This window comes from Chlorocebus sabaeus, chromosome 24 (assembly GCF_047675955.1).
Source record: "Chlorocebus sabaeus isolate Y175 chromosome 24, mChlSab1.0.hap1, whole genome shotgun sequence".
Taxonomy (NCBI): Eukaryota; Metazoa; Chordata; class Mammalia; order Primates; family Cercopithecidae; genus Chlorocebus; species Chlorocebus sabaeus.
Window position 1 is genome coordinate 43,563,419 of NC_132927.1, and position 23,529 is coordinate 43,586,947.

Consider the following 23,529-nt stretch of genomic DNA (forward strand, 5'->3'; position numbering starts at 1 on the left):
AGAATAACCAAGACAGCCAGGATTCCAGGCACTAAGATCCCAGAGAAAAGTGAACCACAGAGAAGTAAAACTGGAATTCTTCACCATATTTTTCCTCAAAGCATTTACTAATTCCTAAGCCAGGAGTGAGGTGGGATGAGAGCTCTAATAGTACAGGAGGCAAAGAAGCCAAGCATAAAAAAAAAAAAAAGCGAGGAAGCTAATGAAATAAGCAGGATTTTAATCAGTCTTATGAGTTCAGGACCTGTTATAGAGAAGGAGCCCTGGTAAATGTCTCAGGCTTTCAGTTTAAACCCTTGAAGGGCTATGCTTTAGGAATAAAGACAAACTGGAGATAAACTAGCCATCACAGGGACTGAAATCCAGCATCAAACTATCTCAATCCCTGATTAGATGAAGACAATTTGAGTTCTCCTTAACTGCCAGAAGACCTGAAATTCTTTTTGGAGGAATATATCATTGTCCAAAGCCTTTTCATCTTTTTCATACCTAATATTTGGGCTTCCATTTGAAAAGTTACCAGAGTTGTCAGAGACAGAGCAAAACGACTAAAAATTAAGATAGGAAACAATTGATAAACTAGACCTAAAAATGATGCTGATATTTATATTGTCTCACATGGACTTTAAATAACCATTATATGTTTAAGAAAAAGTGATGACAAAATGGGAAATTTCACTAGAAAACTGGAATCTATTCTTAAGAATCAAATAGAAATTTTAAAAAAGGGATAGAAAATTTAGAAATGAGCATAAAAGACACATGGGATATGGTGAAAGGTCAAACGTATATGTAGATGAAGTCTAAGAAGGAGAGGGGAGACAGAGTGAGCAAAAACAGTATTTAAAATATTGGCAGAGAGTTTTCCAAAATCAATAAAAGACATCAAGCCAGAAATTCTAGGAGCTCTACTAATCTCGAGCCAGATAAATGAAAGAAACCATACCTAGGTAATCAGCAAAACTACTGAAAACCAAAGACAGAGAAAATTTTACCAGAAGGACGCATTGCCTTCAAAGGAGCAACAATAAAACTAACAAATGATTGAAATGAAAATGATGGAACCCAGAAAACAATGGACTGGGATTTGTAAAGTGCAGGGAAAAAATACTGCCAATAGGGAACTCTATAGTCATCAAAAATTTATTTCAAAAATGAAGGTGGAATAAAGACAGTTTCAGCCAAACAGAAACTGTACGGACCTAGACTAAATAGAGTTTTTAGGGTAGAAGGATTATGGAAGCATGGAAATGCAGAAAGGACTAAAGAGGGTTAACATGTCAGCAAATGTAAATAAGTGTTGATCGTGTAAAATAATAATGCCTTGTGAGGCTTAAAATATAAATAAATACTGTACAGTGAATATGTAAATATCAAGTATATATTGTCAACATAGTATATGTAGAAAATATACAGCATAATATATGTAGAAAATATATACGATAAATAAAATACATATACTTAAAATGTAAACATATACATGCACATATGTATATGCTTAAAATGCATGTAAAATATATACACACAATAGCATAAAAGGTAGAAAGGCATAAATTGAGTTGATACGTTTTAAGGTTCTTGTATTGTCTGGGAAGTGATTTTTAAAAACCCAATTATGAGTAGACTGTAATAAGTCAAGGATGCATATTATAATCTCTAAAACAACTACTAAAATAATAATATAAGAATATGTAACTAACAAGCTAATAGAGGGGAAAGAATATTAAATAAAAAATATTTTATGAATCCTAAGGGACGTATAGAAGAAGAAAGAAGGAAACAAAAGCAGAAGTGACAAATGGTACAGTGATAGTTTTATACCCAAATATAGCAGTAATCATACTACATGTAGGCCAGGTGTGGTGGCTCATGCCTGTAATCCCAGCACTTCAGGAGGCTGAGTTAGACTGATCATGTGAGGCCAGGAGTTCTAGACCAGCCTGACCAATGTGATGAAACCTCGTCTCTATACAAAAATTAGTTGGATGTGGTAGAATGTGCCTGTAGTCCCAGCTACTCAGGAGGCTGAGGCATGCAATCGTTTGAACCCAGGAGATGGAGGTTGCAGTGAACCGAGATTGCGCCACTGCACTCCAGCCTGGGTGACAGAGCAAGACTCTGTCTCAAAAAAAGAAAAAAAAAAAAAGAAAAGAAAAATTATACTAAATGTAAATAGACTGAATCCTTCAGTTAAAAATTGTCATTCTGGATTTTTTAAAAAATAGCTAATCATATACTGCTTATAAAGACACAGAAAACTGAAAGTAAAAGATTTGAAAAAGTTATAGTGTAGCTATATTGATAACAGAGAGAATTCTTTTTCTTTTCTTATAATACATTTTTATGTACAGCAAATAGAGAAAATTAAGGTAAAAAGGATTACTAGATATTAGGAGGGACATTTTATTATTTTAAATGAGTTAATTCATCAAGAATATGTAAGTAACATTTACAAATTTATTTAATAATATAACCTCAAAATGAAAAATATGTTAGTTAATTAACAATCAATATTTCATCTGGTCCCCCAGTCTTTGGAGTTCAGAGGAGGCTGAGAAGATGACTGAGACTAAGATGAAGGTGGGATAGACAGTGGGGTAGAAAGAGTATTCAAGGCAGAAAGAAGAACATTTTCAAAGACTGGAGGCAAGAGCTTGAAAAACCGACCAGATGTGTTTGTTCACGTCTGTAATTCCAACACTTTGGGAGGCCAAGGCGGGTGGATCTCTTGAGGCTAGGAGTTCAACACTAGGCTGGCCAACATGGTGAAATGCTGTCTCTCCTAAAAATACAAAAATTAGCCAGGCATGGTGGCATGCACCTATAATCCCACCCAGCTACTTGGGAGGCTGAGGGACAAGAATTGCCTGAACCTGGGAGGCGAAGGTCGCAGTGAGCCGAGATCATGCCACTGCACTCCAGCCTAGGTGACAGAGTGAGACCCTGTCTCAAGAAGAAGAGAGAACGAGAGAGAGAGTGGCGGGGGGCGGAGGGCAGGGGAGAAGGAAGGAAGGAAGGAGTCTTGCTAGAATGTAGACGCAGAGAAAGATTGATAGAGAGGAATGTGGCCGGGTGAGATGGATGAGAACAATGACTGGGGGACTAGAAAATATAGGAATCTTGGATATTTAAAAGATGATATGGCTGGGTGCAGTGGTTCATGCCTGTAATCCCAGCACTTTGGGAGGCCAAGACAGGTGGATCACCTGAGGTCAGGAGTTTGACATAAGCCTGGCCAACCTGGTGAAACCCTGTCTCTACTAAAAAGACAAAAATTAGTTGGGCGTGGTGGTGCGTGCCTGTAATTCATTCTCCCCACAGGAGGAGGGTGGCACTATTGGCAAGGAGTGAGATGATGTTGGTTGAGGCTGTGGAGATAGAAGGGAACACATGTTTACAAATAAAAGTACCTCATAGCTTGTGAAATATTTAAAATGTAGGCAGGTTACTGGACTCACTTTTAGATTAGTAAACCAAAAAATTTAGTAATAGACCTAGCTAGGTTTGTATTATTTAAGAGAAATGTTAAGGACTGCAATTTTTTTCTTTCTGTCTACAACACCAGCTGCAGAGCGGTGTTATATATCATTTACAAAGATCAGATTTGGGAATCTGTGGGTTGGTCATAGCCACAGGTTAGTTTTGTTTTTAATACTAGAATATAAAGTTGGAGTAGTTAAACTCCCTTGACTTTCTGTTTTAGAGTTCCCTTCCTGTTTTTCATTTTAGTTGAGTTATTTAGATTTAACAAATCTAAATAATCTGTGGGCATATGTTCAAGTCTCTCTTCAAGGAATGTATATGGCTTTAAGATCATTAAGCAGAATGGTGTAGGATACATACATGTAGGTTGCTTGCCCAGGCACAACTTAAGACATATTTGTTAACATCCTTCGTCAGACATAAAATTCTATCTTAGAAGAAAAACAACCCACCAGCTAGTGATGTTATACATTAATGTAGTTGTTTTGTTTTTATCTAACTTTTCCTACTAGAATGTACTTTCTATGAGGACAGGGACGTTGTCTCTTTTGTTCAAGGCTGTGTGCCCCTGCACATAGATTGGTACTCATCATATACCAAGTGTTAAGCGACTATTTATTGAATGAATAAATGGATAAATGAGGAATGAAGGAATATTGTGTTACGCAAATCAACTTCATTAAAATAAGAAAGATGTTTCTTTTCATTTCAATCTTATAAATTAATTTAATGTTCATTTAAAGTGTTGAAAGTCTAATATTAAAATGTTTGAAAGTAAAGTGATTATTTTTAATGTTTGCAGGACTATCTCAAGCAGGTGCTGGACATTGATCTTCATGCTCAGATCCATTTTGGCAGGGTTTTTATGAAACCAGGGTATGAAAATAATCTTGTTATCTCATATATGGGGTTGGTTTGGCTTGCTTTAACTAACAAACTTTTAAATGCCTTCTTTTTACGTTTCCTATTATGAATTAACTATTCCAAAAAAAAAGAAATATAGTATTAGGATCCTTTGCACAAGTGCAGGTCCTAATGAAATAGGAATTCATCTTCCTTATGAGTTACTGAGTTTGGTATGAACAAAACACAGCAACTTTCCAAACTTTTTCTCCTTTTTATTCTCATCCCTAGTTCCTTCTTCCTCTTTTTCTCTTTTTGCCCAAACTGCTTCTTTCTCTCTTTTTAAAAATAATTAATATGAGAACTCTCAAATATACCCAAAAGTAGGGAACGAACCCCCACCCCATGTACCCATCACCCAGCTTCAGTAACTATCAACATTTTTCTGTAATTGTTTTATCAATACCCCCACCCCACCCTGCCTTTTAGTGGGGAGAGAGGGCCGGATTGTTTAAAAGCAAATTCTAGACATGTCATTTTGATATACATTTGAAATAATAATACTAACAACAGTATTCTCTTACCTAACCACAATGGTATTATCTCATCTAACAAAATAAATAATACTTTAATATCATCTAATACCCTGATCATATTCAAATTTCTCCTACATATCAAGAAAAAGAATGCCTTTTTATAATTGTTTTGTTTGATAAGGATTGCGTTAAGGTCCACTCAGTGTATTTGTTTAAGTCTCTATTAAATGAGAACATTTTCTGCCCCCACGCTTTTTGTTGTTGTTGTGCCATTGACTTGCTAGAGAAAATGGATCATGTGTACTGATGAATGGATTTGGCTGATTACTTCCTTAGGTTATGTTCCTCTGTCTCTGATGTATGCTATAGATTGAAAGATACAAAGGCTTGATTAAATTCAGGTTTAATTTTTTTTTTCCTTTGCAAGAATGTTTTGTTAAGTTGACTGTCACACTGCTTCCTTCTGGTCCCCAGGAGGAAAGAAAAATAACTAAGAAAAATAACCATGAATTTGCACATCTCTTAAAAATTAATAACACCTAAAGAAGGGCTGATGGAGGTCCTGAAGTCAGTTATAAATCCTCAAAGGTTGCCAAACATTGGTGTTAGTGAAAGATATGGCCATATCTTTAAGAAATAGTTTAGACCTTTGCTACTCTATGAACCTATGATTTCCTGTTCAAAGACCTCAACTGTATGGCTGAGAGTTCCAGCACACCTCCATGCTGTTAGGGACAACAGTAATGATGCTTTACTGTTAATGAACCCTAGGAGAGAAGCCAAGAGGCTTCTCAGTTGTTATAAGTGAGCTACGGGTACCATCAACAAATTTCAAAAGCCTTTAAAGTATCAAGCTAGCCCTCCTAATAAGTGCCTCATGTCAGTTATAGGATAGAGATCAGGCTTTACCTCCACAATTTGGCCATTTTTAGTATAGAATTAAGATTATCCCTAAAGCTTTGTCCATAATTAGATAGAATTCTTGGCTTTGTATTTCTGTAGTTGCCTGTTGAGCGTGCCCCAATATGGCTGCTGCTGATAGGGCCTTTTTATTATTGAAACTGTTGAATTGGGGCTGGGCATGGTGGCTCACACCTGTAATCCCCAGCACTTTGGGATGCTGAGGCGTGTGGATTGCTTTGAACTCAGGAGTTCCAGACCAGCCTTGGCAACATTGAGAAACCCAGTCTCTATAAAAAATACAAAAATTAGTTAGGCGTTAGTTGCTTGTACCTATAGTCCCATCTACACGGGAGGATGAGGCTGGAGAATCACTTGAGCTGGGAAGCAGAGGTTGCAGTGAGTCAAGATCATGCCACTGCAGTCCAGCCTGGGTAACAGAGTGAGACCTTGTCTCAAAAAAAAAAAAAGAAAGAAACTATTGGATTTGGATCATTTTGTCTTACACAAATATTATTATGCTATTGGGTATACCTCCTTTTTTTTTTTTTTTTTTCCTGAGCCCATGGGCAGTACTAATCTGATTAGAATACAGAGAATATCCCAAAAGCATATCAACGTGCTTCTCAAAACCTCAAAAATTGAATTGGGCCGAGTGCAGTGGCTCACGCCTATAATCCCAGCATTTTGGGAGGCCGTGGGGGTGGCTCGCTTGAGCCCAGAAGTTGGAGACCAACCTGGGCAACATGGCAAAACCCTGTCTCTACAAAAAACACAAAAATTAGTCGGGTGTGGTGGCACATGCCTGTAGTCCCAGCTACTTGGGAGGCTAAGGTAAGAGGATCACTTGAGCCCAGGAGGCAGAGGTGGCAATGAGCCATGATAGTGCCACTGCACTCTGACCCGGGCAGCAGAGTAAGACCCTTCCTCAAAAAAAAAAAAAGATTTAATTAATTGATTGTTCCATTTGCAGAGGGAAAGAAGCAAACACTACTTGCCCTCGCCTCTCTTGTCCCAGAGAAGAGTTATTTGTATAATATCTATTATTTAAAATATTCTCAGTGCCTGTGATAACTTTTGTACTCTTTTTTTAATCTGTTATTTACCACTCACTTCAACTTTAGCAGTTCATCAATTCCTAATGTTTAATTTCCTCCCTTAAAATCATAACACTCTGTGACCTCAACTATTGCGTAAATGCTCTTATAGTCTGATCTCAAGAGGAGAACTGAGTAATAGGTTTTGAGTTCCAAGGAAATGGCTTCCAGAGCTTAAAAAAAATTCACAGTTTAGCAATAGGACATTTATGATAGCAATGCATAATAACAAAATATTTTTGTAATGGAATCCTTTTTTAATGAGTACCTTTATAGAAATTACATTACCTACTTGCAAGATGCAAAAGATTGCTTAAATTGGCCCTATAATTTAAATGGGCTTTAAATACAGTGGAAGAAAGAAGGTGTTAATATATTCTCTCCTCATTCTTATTATCTGTGGGTTTGCTAAAATAAAGTAGTTTCGAAGTTTAAATGGGCTTCTTTTAGTTCACCAGAATTTTATGCTTTTCTAAAGGTAATAAGAACTTAAAGGTAATTGCTACTTAATATTAGAACAGAAGAAATGTAAAACACACAAATACAATTTGGCTTTGCTATTTCCACATAACAGTGCTTTCAGAATGCAATTAAGCTCTTTCATTTTAGAGGCAAAGATACTCAGAAAAGCATTCGGAGTATTAGCAACCAGATCTACCAATCACTTTTTTTATTGGGTCATCTACAATGAGCATAGCTGTTATTAAGAACAAATCTTTGAAATTATTTGCATCACACCATAATCATTGCCAAATAACCTATCCATAAATCAGTATCAAAATCTAATCTCAGTTTTCTAAAACACAGCAAAGAATCAGAAAGTATGCAAAAGAAAAGCCTCAGAGTGGGCCGGGCACGGTGGCTCATGCCTGTAATGCCAGCGCTTTGGGAGGCGGAGGCGGGCGGATCAACGAGGTCAGGAGATCAAGACCATCTTGGCTAATACAGTGAAACCCCGTCTCTACTAAAAGTACAAAAAATTAGCCGGGCGTGGTGGCTGGCGCCTGTAGTCCCAGCTACTCAGGAGGCTGGGCCAGGAGAATGGTGTGAACCTGGGAGGTGGAGCTTGCAGTGAGCCAGATCACGCCACTGCACTCCAGCCTGGGCAACAGAGCGAGACTCCGTCTGAAAAAAAAAAAAAAAAAAAAAAAAGGCCTCCCAAAATAGATGTCCAGAGATCTAACTGGACTAACACTACATAACCATCCTGTGAGATCTTTATCCACATATAAGCTAAAGTTAGAACAACCTTGGTTCAAATTTGTGTTCCCCCACTTAGTAGCTGAGTGACTTGGACCACATTGCCTAATCTCTCTGAATCTCAGTTTCCATATAAAATGGGATAATAATTGTTACCTCATAAGCTTGTTGTAAGACTTAAATGAAATAATGAATGCGATGCATAGATGTTACTTAAAAAACAGATACTTTAGCCAGGCCCAGTGGCCCAAACCTGTGGATCACTTGAGCTCAGGAGTTCCAGACCAGCCTGGGCACATGGCGAGACCTCATCTGTATTAAAAATTAAAAAATTAGCTGGACATGGTGGTGCATGCCTGTAGTCCTACCTACTTGGAAGACTGAGGCTGGAGGATTGCTTCAGCCCAGGAGATGGAGACTGCAGTGAGCCATGATTGAGCCACTGTACTCCAGCATGGGTGACAGATCAAGACCTTGTCTCAAAAAATAAATAAATAAAAATAGATATTTTTATTATTACTGTTATTATTTTCATTCTAACAATATAACTATTGCTATCATTCTCTGATTCTCAAACCTAAAACCAGCTTTAATGGTCAAGATGATAGCAGTTTTGCATTACAAGGTGCCATAGGGAAAAAAAAAAAAATTGGGAAGAAATAAAAAAACCGAAACAAGAAACAAGAACTATAGAAACATAGCAATGTGGGGTTATGATTGGGGTGAAAACAACGCATAGTTCTCTTGTGACCTAACATCACTGTATTACAGCAGAGTAGAACACATTAATAATGATGGCTATAAATCATCAAAAAAAAAGTCAGTGTCACTGTATTATTGCCAAAGGTAATGAGTGAGGGATCTGTTTTTAAAAGATCAACCTCCAAAAATAGTAAAAATAAAACAATTTAAGTGCTGAAAAGGTTAATATTTCATCAGAATTCTGCATTGCTTAATGTTCATTAATATAATGAGATTTTTTTAGCTAAAATTCTATATAAAAGGTAATGAATAGGAAAAAAACACTATTCTCATATGCCACTCACTCTTCCATCCCACCTCCCATGATAAGAGTGCATGTCAAAATCTTGAGGAAGTATAATTTGAGAATATTTTTAAATTACTACTAATTTTGGCTGGGCGCAGTGGCTCACACCTGTAATCCCAGCGCTTTGGGAGGCCGAGGTGGGTGGATCACCTGAGGTCAGGGGTTCAAGACCAGCCTGACCAGCATGGAGAAATCCCGTCTCCACTAAAAATACAAAATTAGCTGGGCAAGGTGGTGGCACATGCCTATAATCCCAGCTGCTCAGGAGGCTGAGGCAGGAGAATCACTTGAACCCGGGAGGCCAGAGGTTGCAGTGAGCCGAGATCGCACCATTTCACTCCAGTGAAACTCCATCTCCAAAAAAAAAATTACTATTAATTTTGTTCTAGTCATGATATTTTATTTTGATATTTCAAAAATAATGTCTTGATAATAGGGAAGTGTTTATGTCTATGCTAAGGATAGTTTTAAAAGGCTAATACAGAAGAAGCACAATTGAAAGAAAAAGGTTAAAAAAAATACTCATTTTGAACAATAGGCAACTATCTGATAGACATATTATCAGGTAGTCCTCCGGTCTTCTGCCTTTTTTTTTTTTTTTTTTTTTTTTTTTTTTTTTTTTTCTGAGATGGAGTCTTGCTCTGTCGCCCAGGCTGGCATGCAGTGCCCATCTCAGCTCACTGCAACCTCTGCCTCCCAGGTTCAAGCGATTCTCCTGCCTCAGCCTCCCGAATAGCTGGGATTACAGGTACACACCACTACGCCTGGCTAATTTTTGTATTTTTAGTGGAGATGGGGTTTCACCATGTTGGCCAAGCTCATCTCAAACTCCTGACCTCAAGTGATCCACCCGCCTCAGCCTCCCAAATTGTTGGGATTACAGGTGTGAGCCACCATGCCCGGCCAGTCTTCTGCTTTTAAGAATGATTATTGTAAATTGCCAGCAGAAGTAGTATAAACATTATTAACTAGAGGGGTGGGAAAACTTGGAAACTCCAAGATTTGGAGTCCATTTCTATGGCACTGGCAAGAAAAAAAAAAAAAAGTAAGTAATTTTTTGTAAACCAGAAAGTGTGGTTACTTGAAAACAGGGAATACTAAAAACAAACTTATTTAAGTGTGTATAGAATACTTCAGAGTATAAAGATGTAAAGGCGAGTCAACAGAAAAGTGTTTTCTATATGATAAGTGTATGGATTACAAAAACACTGGAGTACTTAATGTATTTATCATATTGCTTAGCAATCACTAACAAGTGACTTTTTCTTCTAGCTTGCCAACAACATTTGCAACTTTGGATATTGATGGTGTAAGAAAAATAATCTTTGCACTACCTGGTAAGAATAAAGAATTGTTTCCTTTGCTTTTTCTGGAAAAATAGCCAAAATTTTTTGGACTTCTCTTGTGACCAGTACCCTATTAGACCACCTAGTTTGAAATCTGAAAGACCTGGGCTCAAGTCTCAGCTTTTCTAAACGACCAATCACTTAACCTCTATAGGAAGTTTCTTCACCTGCAAAATAAGACTAATATCTACTTCATAGGGTTGGTGTAAAATCAGATTAGATAATATATATCAAAGCACATTCCAAATCCTGAGATGATAATCAAGTGTTAGCTGTCACTGGATCTTTCTGGGGCACCTGCTTTTTCCTTGTAGGAAACTGGTTGAAGTTAGCAGCCTAATACCTCTCATACCCAGAAGTATTGTGCTCTAGAGGCCAAAGTGCCTTGAGTCACCCATGCAAATACCAAATCAGAAAATACAAAGCTGCCTCTGGTCCTTGCCAGATTTAGGCTGGTTGAGGGGAGGGGAAGAGGAAAGGTCAGGCTACTACTGTTACTAGTGCTTCTCAGCCAAATCCCACTCATCATCTGTCTACAACTTCCCCATTCCCACGCTTGCCCCAATGTGAGCAGAAACTTGCATGTTCAGATTATAGAAAGAGCAAAGTGGGTTCAGGTCACAAGGATTTTCAAATTCAAATTTTTAGTGATTTGGGGTTATATATTTAAAGTCATGATGAATCTTGATAAATTTTAAAAGAGTCTAAAAGTTTTATGCATCTATTTTTTTAACTTTAAAATTATCCTCTGATCATTCTGTTCAGTTCTCTATTTTTTGGCACAGATTCCTTTAGAAAATAACTTATTTATTTGAGATTTACAAATCTCATGGCTTTGGGATATTTATTTGTTTTTTATGTCAAGTAAATCTCAAAATGGAAATGTAAAGAAATGGAAGCAGGCAGAAAAATGTTAAACTTTAAAAACATTTTAAGCCCCTATCTATAAGCATTAAAGAGATTAGATTTCTATCATATAGAAAATTTTCAGAGAGAGGACATTTAAGTAAAATAGTTCTCAGAATGTATCTGTAACATGAAACTCCTTAGGACCTTTCATAATTCCTTGGATGCTCTGATAGCCATTGTATAAAGAAACGTGCTCCTTTTCGTAGCTTCATTTGGCCTGGAAGAGCCTCTTTTGTCTACAGAAGATATGACTTAACCTACAAACCATCAGTGATATTATAACAAAGAATGTTACTGTGGGAGCCTATTTCAGCATTATGCCAAAGATGTTATAAAATTAAAACCTATTTTCAAATTCCTGCTTTTAATTTGAAACCTTATCTGCTCAGCCTGAGTGAACCAACAGAGGGCAGTGGAAACTCACATGTTCAGATTGTAAAATGTGCAAAGTGGTTCCGTTTACAAGGATTTTCTTGCTTCTCTTGATGTTTTTGTTGTTGTTGTTGTTTGTTTGTTTTTGCGGGGTTTTTTGAGACAAGGTCTGGCTCTGTCGCCTAGGCTAGAGTGCAGCAGCACGATCTCACCTCACTACAACCTCTGCCTCCTAGGCTCAAGCCATTCTCCCACCTCAGCCTCCCAGGTAGCTGGAACTATAGGCGCTTGCTATTACCCCTGGCTAATTTTTGTATTTTTTGTAGAGACGGGATTTCGCTATGTTGCCCAGGCTGGTCTCAACTTTTGAGCTCAAGCCATCCACCCGCCTCAGCCTCCCAAAGTTTTGGGATTACAGGCATGAGCCACTATGCGCCGCTTTACAAGGATTTTCCATTTCAAAACTGTATCACTGCTTTCCTGCAGGCCATGTATTTAAAGCCATCCCTAATCTTGACAAGTTTTAAATCAAAGTTGTGTATATTTACTTGCTTTATTTGACATTTTTAACATTGCTAGAGTGATGCTCACTGTTGTAAAAATCAGAAAATACAGATAAGCATAAAAAAGTGTTAACCATAATCCCCCAACATACACATATAGATAAACCACTATTACAAGTTTTTGATATCAGTCCTTCCAATCCTTTTTCATACATAGCAAGACCCCGCCTCTAAAATAATTGGAGCGCTTCATTTTTTATACAGTAATGTTATAAAGTAGTAGTATTGTAAGGATTTTATAATCCTTGATGAACAATGGCTTTTTTATTTGTTTGGGTTTTTGTTTTGCTTTTCCAGAAAAAATATTCTATCTGCTTGTATTTTGAAGCAAGGGAAAGTAATTGATTCTTTTTAAGAGTCTGCTGTTCTGTGGACAACTCATTTTTCCATTGAAATTATTAGTATCACTTGTCACTTTTTGCACCTTAAAAAATCTATTCTTAAGCACTTTTGTAGGTAGAAGAGAATTGGAGGTATGATTATAGCTAATAATAGGCTAAACTGACCATTGCCTTTTGACTTGATGATGCAATAAGCAGTGTTTAGCCAGGCCAAGGGAACCTAAAAATCTAGTAGCCCATTCCCCACTCCAGGTGATACATTCATACTTACATAGAACTATATAAAAGTTTAAAACAATTGGAATTTTAGAACCAGAAGAGATGTTGAGAATCATGTAATCCAAACCTTTCATTTCATAGATGAGTAAAGTCAGACTCAAAAAACTTTGGAACTTGCCAAGATCTCACAGCTTGGTTAGATAAAATGCCACACAAGAAATCAAATCTGTTATTTACAGCCCAGGTGGTTGCTTCTTCACAGCCCACCCTTCCTCCTTTGAAGTGTATGACACACCTAGATTTCTTCTTGGAGAGATATAGTGGAATTCCTTAAATTCTTCTGATAACTTTAAAAGAATTTGGTATTCGTATTAGTCTGCTCAGGCGGCCGTGACAGAATACCACAGACTGGGTAGCTTTTTTCTTTTTTTTTTTGAGACAGATTCTCACTCTGTCACCCAGGCTGGAGTGCAGTGGCACAATCTCAGCTCACTGCAAGCTCCACTTCCCAGGTTCACGCCATTCTCCTGCCTCAGCCTCCCGAGTAGCTGGGACTACAGGTGCCCGCCACCACGCCCAACTAATTTTTTGTATTTTTAGTGGAAACGGGGTTTCACAGTGTTAGCCAGGATGGTCTCGGTCTCCTGACCTTGTGATCCAACCACCGTGGCCTCCCAAAGTGCTGGGATTACAGGCTTGAGCCACCGCGCCCGGCCGAGTTCTAGCTTTATCATATGAATTCAATCCATAACAGTATTCATCTTCAGGTCCTTAAGACACATCTTAAATCATTTGTTTGTTTGTTTGTTTGTTTTTTAATTTAAAGGAATATCTAGGTAGAGAAGGTTATAAATAAGTTTCCTTATGTTTATATTTTCTCAGTTTGGGTACCAAGCTTGTAATACTATAGTAATTTTTAAATGCTTAAAAAATAGCAAATAGATATATAAAACTTGTAAACGGCTTTAAAACAAGATTAGTAATGAGTAATCTTGATAATAAGATTAGTAATGGCTTTCAACTGGCTCAGAAAAGCAAAAACAAATGGTGTTAAACAGCTTCTAGGCAGCAGAATTCTCCATTTTACTGAAAGACGCAAATGTTTATACTTCCTGTGGCATTTAGTTGACTATACCTCTGTTCTGGTTGGATTCAAGGTGATTCAGAAGAGGAAAAATTGTGCCTAGTCACTTCCGTCACATTCTGATACCCAAAGATATAGACAGACATAACTATTTGGCAAATTGTTACACAGTGTATTATAAATAACTGCTTGGTTGACTTTCAGGGAATCCTGTATCGGCTGTCGTCACCTGCAATCTCTTTGTTGTGCCTGCACTGAGGAAAATGCAGGGCATCTTGGATCCTCGGCCAACCATCATCAAAGCAAGGGTAATGCTTTCTAATGACCAGAAACCAAAATGGAAGCCTGGTAACAGCGATATAATTTCCTAACTGTCCAAAATAAACATCTAGAGTTTTCTATTTGTTTTGATGGAAAATGTGATTATATTCTCCCCTGTGTACTAGAAAATGTAGGGGAAAGGATCCCTTTTATTCTCTTCCTTCATGACTTCTAAAGTGAATCATTTTCTCCAGATAGAAGTCCATATACGAGTCCAGAGAGCACGGCTTAAAAACTTGAGTGATGCTTAAGGACAACACAGTTAATAGGATATATCTGGCTCTACCCTAACACTAGACCTGTCTGGAACAAGGGAGAATTTTCTTTTCCCCACGCAAACTCACAGGGATAGCAATTAACCTGCTCACTTTTTCGGTGACTTCAACGATAAATTTTAAACAATTCAGAAGAAGACAAAGGACTGGAAAGAGATCCTGATAATTCAGCAGGGAAAGGATAACCATATTGTTTGGAAGAGAACTGCTAAGGCTGAGAAATATGCCATGGTAAAAGTCACTTGGAAATTATGTCTCCTTCTCCACCAACACTAACTTCAATGTGATTTACTACTACTCAACTAATTATGTTATACACTTTCTGTGTGACTAATGAATAATGTTCTTAGCAATATAAACTACAGTACCAAACCATTACTTTCCAAGAGTTCCAAAGTAAATTCAAATATGGCAAAATGCCATGATTAGTTGACAGGAAGAACAAAAAACATAACAGATAAAATATTAGGCCAGTCTCAATGGCTCACGCCTGTAATCCCAGCACTTTGGGAGGCCAAAGCAGGTGGATCACCTGAAGTCAGGAGTTTGAGACCAGCCTGGCCAACATGGTGAAACCCCGTCTCTACTAAAAGTAGAAAAAATTAGCTGGGCGTGGTAGTGGGTGCCTGTAATCCTGGCTATTCAGGAGGCTGAGGCAGGAGAATCGCTTGAACCCGGGAGGCGGAGGTTGCAGTGAGCCAAGATCGTGCCATTGCACTCCAGCCTGGGAAACAAGAGCAAAACTTCATCTCAAAATAAAAATAAAAACATAAAATGTTAAAAAAAATATTACTCTGAGAATACATAGGATAAAAACATTAAGAAAATGTAGGCTTTCAATAGTCTGAACATTGACTGTTTAAATGCTAAGAACTTTGTGGACTGGGATATGAAACAATCTCCTTAAAATTTCATGAAAAATTTAACTAGATTTTTTTTAATAATCACAGTGGTAATCAAATTTGAAATTAAGTGGAAAAAGAAATAAAAATCATCCATGAACAAAAACTATTCTGATCAAGTCAGAAGTCAGAGTCATAAAGCTTAGATTTAGACAGTCAAACCAGTAATATGAATTTACTATCTTCATATTTACTTAATTAAGGAAATAATTCACATTATTATAAGAGAGAGAGAAAGAAGGCTTCCCTTTGACTTTGCAGATCTCTTATGAATCCTTTCATTTATTTCTTATTGTAACATCCACCATCTCTTCTTTAAAACAGACATTGTGGCAATCGTCTGTTCTGACAACAAAGATGAGATGGTACTCTATAATCAGACTGATGCTTGATATGTTGTTCCGGATGGTGCCCATTTCCTGTCAGCAAAGGATATTGAGAAGTGGTCAAAAATCAGTCAGCTGCCTTTCTCTGATGGCAGTGTCATTGGGACTGCCAGTATGGGTCATCAGTATGCTCGGCTATTTGTTTCTTTTGTTTCTTAGCTTTCCAAATCACCCCCACATCAGTACTGACACAACAGACACTTTAAAACATAAACATATACTTCCTTGAAACGTGGTAAGTCTTATCTCTCTTTTCTGACCATAAAAGATGCAGCTTACCCACACCACTGATTACTGTTCTTCAGAATAGATGCCACAGCCATTGCCTTTACCATTGCTTGCTGCTTTCAGGAAGTGGGAGTCAGTGTTAAAGGCTGCTGTTGGTAAATCATACTGTTGGACTCTGATGTGGCCATTCTATATGTCAGTGCAGAAAATGTCATCCTTGCTAGGCACAGTGGCACTCGCCTGTAATCCCTGATACTCAGGAGGCTCAGGCAGGAGGATTGCATGAGGCCAAGTGTTTGAGACCAGCCTGGGCAACATAGCAACACCCTGCCTCTAAAAAAAGTAACAAAAATAAAATGTAAAAAAATTAACGAAAATAAAATGTCATCCTTTTATATCAAAGCATTCAGAAGAGCATCAGTTTAGAACAAACGTTTCCCTTATTTCCTTAGTCACTTAGGTTGGAGGTGAAAATCTTCTCATTTTCAATACACAATAAGAAACACTTCCAAAGCATCTGGTAAAAAACAAAAAAAGGAAGGAACACAATCCTAGCAATTCATCAAATAGTATTATTGACCCCGTGTTTCCATGCAAGGACATTCTATCATGTGTTTCCTTAATATTCCATTAAAGCACTCTATACCGCCCTTGTTATCAACTTTCTTTGCTAGAAGCATACCTGGAGTAACTCCTATTGATATTAACAACTTAGGCAGTGATTAAGAGACAGGAAAGGGGGAAAGCATGTTCTAGAAGATAGCCAACTATGAGTCCCTCATGCCCATCCCCCTCACAAACATAGCCAGAACAATGAATAAATAACTGCATTTTAATGGAGAAAAACCGAAGAAGAGCAGCCGAGTTTATCAGTGGAGTAAGAGAAACCCTGGTGAGCACAGAAACTCAGGATGGTCACATAGAGAACAGAAGGAAACACCAGGCCTCCACCATCACATCCCCCAGCTGGATCAGCTGGGAACCAGGAAGAACTCCCTTGGCAAGGAGTTAAGCAGAGGATCCCAGCAACCCCCATCAACACTTTGGACACCTACAGACCTGACAGGGATACCCTGCGGTCCTCACAAGCATGAAGCCCAGCTGAAAGAACTTCCTGGAGTCCACAGAGCTATGCTCCCCCCAGGAAAGGAGCCAACGCTGTGCTCCGACCTATGTGGCCTGTGCAGCTGCTGCACTTACACCATGTTGGAATTGGAACTGTGGCTAGAGTTTTCTTGCTCTGGGAGCAAGTAGTCACAGCACCCCTTCATCCCCAGTGCTACCCCAACACTGCGGCCTGACATCCACAGACTGAGATGCAAGCAGCTGTACAACTTTCCCAGTGGAGCCAAATAGAGGTGGAGCTACTCCACCTAGCGCCCCTCACATCCCCCTCAGCCAGAGCTAAAGCCATATACTACCTCCTAGGAAAACAGTATCTTGGCTGCTCAGAGCAATCATGCCTCCCTAAGTTCAGTCGTATACTAGCCTAAGGAAGCAGCACCCAGCATCCCAGGAAATGGTGCTTTTGCTGCCCAAAGTAATCATGCAGTCTAGTACCTAAGCTAAAGCAGCACCGTCTATCCCAGAGAAAAGGTGCCAGAGCCACCCAGTACAGTCATGTCCCCAAGGCCTGAGCTGAAGCAGCACATCACCCCCTAGGAAACTGGTGCCCTGGCTGAACTGAGCAACTGGGCATCCGGAACTATGCCGAGGTAGTACCCACAACCCAGGGAAACGGAGGAGTGGCTGAGCTGAGACACCTCATCCTACAGGTCAAACAACTTCCTACTCTCCTTTCCTGAAGCTAGACTAGCCCCCTAGTGTCTGAGCAGCTGAGAAACACCTCTTCCTAGGATGTACAGTCATTGCTATGCTGTTTACTGCCCCCACCCCAGGGCCCAAATGACAGCTGTGCCCCACCAGTCTGGATTACTTATTGCTGCTGCACCTGGCTGCACAAAGTCTGGGATTCTACCAAGCCCCACCAGCACAGGGTCTAGGGTCACTACTACACACCGCCTTATCCCCTGGGACCTAGGTTGCCAATAAGCCCTATTGGCTCAGGTTCCTAGATAGCAACGATAGCCTGCTCCCTAGGCCAAAACGTCCAGGGGCAACCCTTCTTCTCTGGAGTCAGGCCAGAGCCGTGCCCTGCCCTACAGGGACAGAATCATAGCTACAACTCAGCCACCTGAACCCAAGCTGCTAAGGGGTACCCAGAGTCACAGACCCTGGCTCTGTGGACAACCTACACCCAAACCTACCAGAGACCCTCAGACCCAGGTGCCACAATAGGTTCACAAGACCCTGAACCTAGGACCCTGGCCCCACATCCACTCTAAGCACCTGTACCAGGAACCCAGTGCTCCAGTAGGCCTTCTTGTAGGCCATGTCAGATTTGACACAAAGAGGGATCTCCCTAGGCTATATCTTCCCATTGTGGAGAAAATAAGAATAAGGAAGACACTAAAAGCCCTTAACATTGAATATTAGCAACCTATGCTGCCACCACCACCACTTCCACAAACTTCCATGGACTAGGTAACTGAGGCACCCACAGTTACTGCTCGCCCTGAATGCACCTGAAGATGCTGCATGGAAACTATACCACTATACCTATTGAAAAAGTCACCACACCCTTCCCAACTGGCACATTAAAACCCAACTGCAAATGAAAGTCTTTTTCTATGGAAACAAGAAAGACTGGAAGAAAGAATAGTTCCACCAGGTGCACAGATTAATGCAGGCTCACAAGAAACACAAAAAAGCAAGCAGATATGATAACACCAAAGGAACATAATGGGTCTCTAGTAACAGAACCAAATGAAAAGAAAATCAATGACCTGCTAGAAAATAAATGCAAAATAATTATCTGAAGGAAATTCAATAGATATAAGAAAAAATATATAGAGACAAGTCAACAGAATCAGGAAAACAATTTATGATATAAATGAGAAATTCGACAGAGATAGGAATCATTAAAAAAAAAAATCCTACAGCTGAAGAATTCAATACATGAAATAAAAAATACAATAGCTTCAACAACAGACTTTGTCAAGCCAAAGACTTTCTGAACTTGAAGATAGGTCATCTGAAATTACCCACTCTAAAGGGGAAGAAAAGAAATAACAATGAAAAAGATTGAAGAAAACCTGTAAGATTTTGGGCCATCATTAAGCCAACAAATTTTTTTTATTATACTTTAGGTTCTGGGGTACATGTGCACAATATGCGGGTTTGTTACATATGTATACATATGCCATGTTGGTTTCCCGCACCCATCAACTCGTCATTTACATTATGTATTTCTCCTAATGCTATTTCTCCCCCAGAACCCCACCGCCTCACCCCCCAACAGGCCCTAGTGTGTGATGTTCCCCTCCCTGTGTCCATATGTTCTCATTGTTCAACTCCCACTTATGAGTGAGAACATGTGGTGTTTGGTTTTCTGTCCTTGTGCTAGTTTGCTGAGAATGATGGTTTCCAGCTTCATCCATGTCCTTGCAAAGGACATGAACTCATACCATTTTTATGGCTGCATAGTATTCCATGGTGTATATATGCCACATTTTCTTTATCCAGTCTATTATTGATGGATATTTGGGTTGGTTCCAAGTCTTTGCTATTGTGAATGGTGCCGCAATAAACATACATGTGCATGTGTCTTTATAGTAGAATAATTTATAATCCTTTGGATATATACCCAGTAATGGGATTGCTGGGTCAAATGGTATTTCAAGTTCTAGATCCTTGAAGAATTGCCACACTGTCTTCCACAATGGTTGAACTAATTCACACTCCCACCAACAGTGTAAAAGCGTTCCTATTTCTCCACATTCTCTCCAGCATCTGTTGTTTTCTGACTTTTTAATGATCGCCATTCTAACTGCCATGAGATGGTATCTCATTGTGGTTTTGATTTACATTTCTCTAATGACCAGTGATGATGAGCATTTCTTCATGTGTCTGTTGGCCGTAATAAATGTCTTCTTTTGAGAAGTATCTGTTCATATCCTTTGCCCACTTTTTGATGGGGTTGTTTTTTTTCTTGTAAATTTGTTTAACGTCTTTGTAGATTCTGGATATTAACCCTTTGTCAGATGGATAGATTGCAAAAGTTTTCTCCCATTCTGTAGGTTGCCTGTTCACACTGCTGATAGTTTCTTTTGCTGTGCAGAAGCTCTTTAGTTTAATTAGATCCCATCTGTCGATTTTGGCTTTTGTTGCCATTGCTTTTTGTGTTTTAGTCATGAAGTCTTTGTCCATGCCTATGTCCTGAATAGTATTGCCTAGGTTTTCTTCTAGGGTTTTTATGGTTTTAGGTCTGACATGTAAGTAATTAATCACTCTTGAGTTAACTTTTGTATAAGGTGTAAGGAAGGGATCCAGTTTCAGCTTTCTACATATGGCTAGCCAGTTTTCCCAGCACCATTTAATAAATAGGGAATCCTTTCCCCATTGCTTGTTTTTGTCAAGTTTGTCAAAGATCAGATGGTTGTAGATGTGTGGTGTTATTTCTGAGGCCTCCGTTCTGTTCCATTGGTCTATATATCTGTTTTGGTACCAGTACCATGCTGTTTTGGTTACTGTAGCCTTGTAATATAGTTTGAAGTCAGGTAGTGTGATGCCTCCAGCTTTGTTCTTTTGGCTTAGGATTGTCTTGGCAATGCGGGCTCTTTTTTGGTTCCATATGAACTTTAAAGCAGTTTTTTCCAATTCTGTGAAGAAAATCCGTGGTAGCTTTATGGGGATAGCATTGAGTCTATAAATTACTTTGGGCGGTGTGGCCATTTTCATGATATTGATTCTTCCTATCCATGAGCATGGAATGTTCTTCCATTTGTTTGTGTCCTCTTTTATTTCGTTGAGCAGTGGTTTGTAGTTCTCCTTGAAGAGGTCCTTCACGTCCCTTGTAAGTTGGATTCCTAGGTATTTTATTCTATTTGTATCAATTGTGAATGGGAGTTCATTCATGATTTGGCTCTCTGGTTGTGTGTTATTGGTGTATGGGAATGCTTGTGATTTTTGCACATTGATTTTGTATCCTGAGACTTTGCTGAAGTTGCTTATCAGCTTAAGGAGATTTTGGGCTGAGACGATGGGGTTTTCTAAACATACTATCATGTCATTTGCAAACAGAGACAATTTGACTTCCTCTCTTCCTATTTGAATACCATTATTGCTTTCTCTTGCCTGATTGCCCTGACCAGAACTTCCAATACTATGTTGAATAGGAGAGGTGAGAGAGGGCATCCTTGTCTTGCACCAGTTTTCAAAGGGAGTGCTTCCAGTTTTTGCCCATTCAGTATGATTTTGGCTGTGGGTTTATAATAAATAGCTCTTATTATTTTGAGATACGTTCCATCAATACCTAGTTTATTGAGAGTTTTTAGCATGAACAGCTGTTGAGTTTTGTCAAAGGCCTTTTCTGCATCTGTTGAGATAATCATGTGGTTTTTGTCATTGGTTCTGTTTATGTGATGGATTATGTTCATTGATTTGCATATGTTGAACCAGCCTTGCATCCTAACTTGATCGTGAATGAAGTTAACTTGATCGTGATGGGTAAGCTTTTCGATGTGCTGGTATTTCGGTTTGCCAGTATTTTACTGAGGATTTTCGCATCGATGTTCATCGGGCATATTGGCCTAAAATTCTCCTTTTTTGTTGTGTCTCTGCCAGGCTTTGGTATCAGGATGATGCTCTCCTCATGAAATGAGTTAGGGAGGATTCCCTCTTTTTCTATTGCTTGGAATAGTTTCGGAAGGAATGGTACCAGCTCCTCTTTGTACTTCTGGTAGAATTTGGCTGTGAATCCATCTGGTCCTGGACCTCTTTTGGTTGGTAGGCTATTTATTATTGCCTCAATTTCAGAGCCTGTTACTTGTCTATTCAGAGATTCTGCTTCTTCCTGGTTTAGTCTTGGGAGGGTGTATGTGTACAGGAATTTGTCCATTTCTTCTAGATTTTATAGTTTATTTGCATAGAGGTATTTATAGTATTCTCTGATGGTGGTTGTATTTCTGTGGGATCAGTGGTGATATCCCCTTTATCATTTTTTTTTTAATGTCTATTTGATTCTTCTCTCTTTTCCTCTTTATTAGTCTTGCTAACGGTCTATCTATTTTGTTGATCTTTTCAAAAAACCAGCTCCTGGATTCATTTATTTTTTTGAAGGGTTTTTTTGTGTCTCTGTCTCCTTCAGTTCTGTTCTGATCTTAGTTATTTCTTGTCTTCTGCTAGCTTTTGAATTTGTTTCCTCTTGCTTCTCTAGTTCTTTTAACTGTGATGTCAGGGTGTCTATTTTACATCTTTCCTGCTTTCTCTTGTGGGCATTTAGTGCTATAAATTTCCCTCTACACACTGCTTTAAACGTGTCCCAGAGATTCTGGTATGTTGTATCTTTGTTCTCATTGGTTTCAAAGCACACATTTCTGCCTTCATTTCATTATTTACCCAGTAGTCATTCAGGAGCAGGTTGTTCAGTTTCCATATAGTTGTGCGGTTTTGAGTGAGTTTCTTAATCCTGAGTTCTAATTTGATTGCACTGTGATCTGAGAGACAGTTTGTTGCGATTTCTGTTATTTTACATTTGCTGAGGAGTGTTTTACTTCCAATTATGTGGTCAATTTTAGAATCAGTGCAATGTGGTACTGAGAAGAATGTATATTCTGTTGATTTGGGGTGGAGAGTTCTGTAGATACCTATTAGGTCCATTTGATCCAAAGCTGAATTCAAGTCCTGGATATCCTTGTTAATATTCTGTCTTGTTGATCTGTCTAATATTGACAGTGGGTTGTTAAAGTCTCCCATTATTATTGTGTGGGAGTCTAGGTCTCTTTGTAAGTCTCTAAGGACTTGCTTGATGAATCTGGGTGCTCCTGTATTGGGTGCATATATATTTAGGATGGTTAGCTCTTCTTGTTGAATTGATCCCTATACCATTAAGTAATGGCTGTCTTTGTCTCTTTTGATCTTTGTTGATTTAAAGTCAATTTTATCAGAGACTAGGACAGGATTGCAACCCCTACTGTTTTTGCTTTCCATTTGCTTGGTAGATCTTCCTCCGTCCCTTTATTTTGAGCCTATTTGTGTCTTTGCACGTGAGGTGGGTGTCCTAAATACAGCATATACTGATGGGTCTTGACTCTTTATCCAATTTGCCAGTCTATGTCTTTTAATTGGGGCATTTAGCCCATTTATGTTTAAGGTTAATATTGTTATGTGTGATTTTGATCCTGTCATTATGATGCTAGCTAGTTATTTTGCCCGTTAGTTGATGCAGTTTCTTCATAGCATTGATGGTCTTTACAATTTGGCGTATTTTTGCAGTGACAGACACCAGTTATTCCTTTCCATGTTCAGTGCTTCCTTTAGGAGCTCTTGTAAGGCAGGCCTGGTGGTGGCAAATCTCCCAGCATTTGCTTGTCTGTAAAGGATTTTATTTCTACTTCACTTATGAAGCTTAGTTTG

General features: G+C 38.8%; 1 protein-coding gene across 3 annotated transcripts in view; it reads left to right on the forward strand.

Moving 5' to 3' along the window:
• GPHN (gephyrin) overlaps positions 1-23,529 on the forward strand; it is a 740,280-nt gene that overhangs the window by 713,321 nt on the left and 3,430 nt on the right. For all 3 annotated transcript variants that reach the window (XM_007987015.3, XM_073011087.1, XM_073011088.1), the window contains 3 exons: positions 4,286-4,359; positions 10,380-10,444; positions 14,146-14,249. In XM_007987015.3, the coding sequence (XP_007985206.1) occupies positions 4,286-4,359; positions 10,380-10,444; positions 14,146-14,249 (243 nt within the window). The remainder of the gene's footprint in view (positions 1-4,285; positions 4,360-10,379; positions 10,445-14,145; positions 14,250-23,529) is intronic.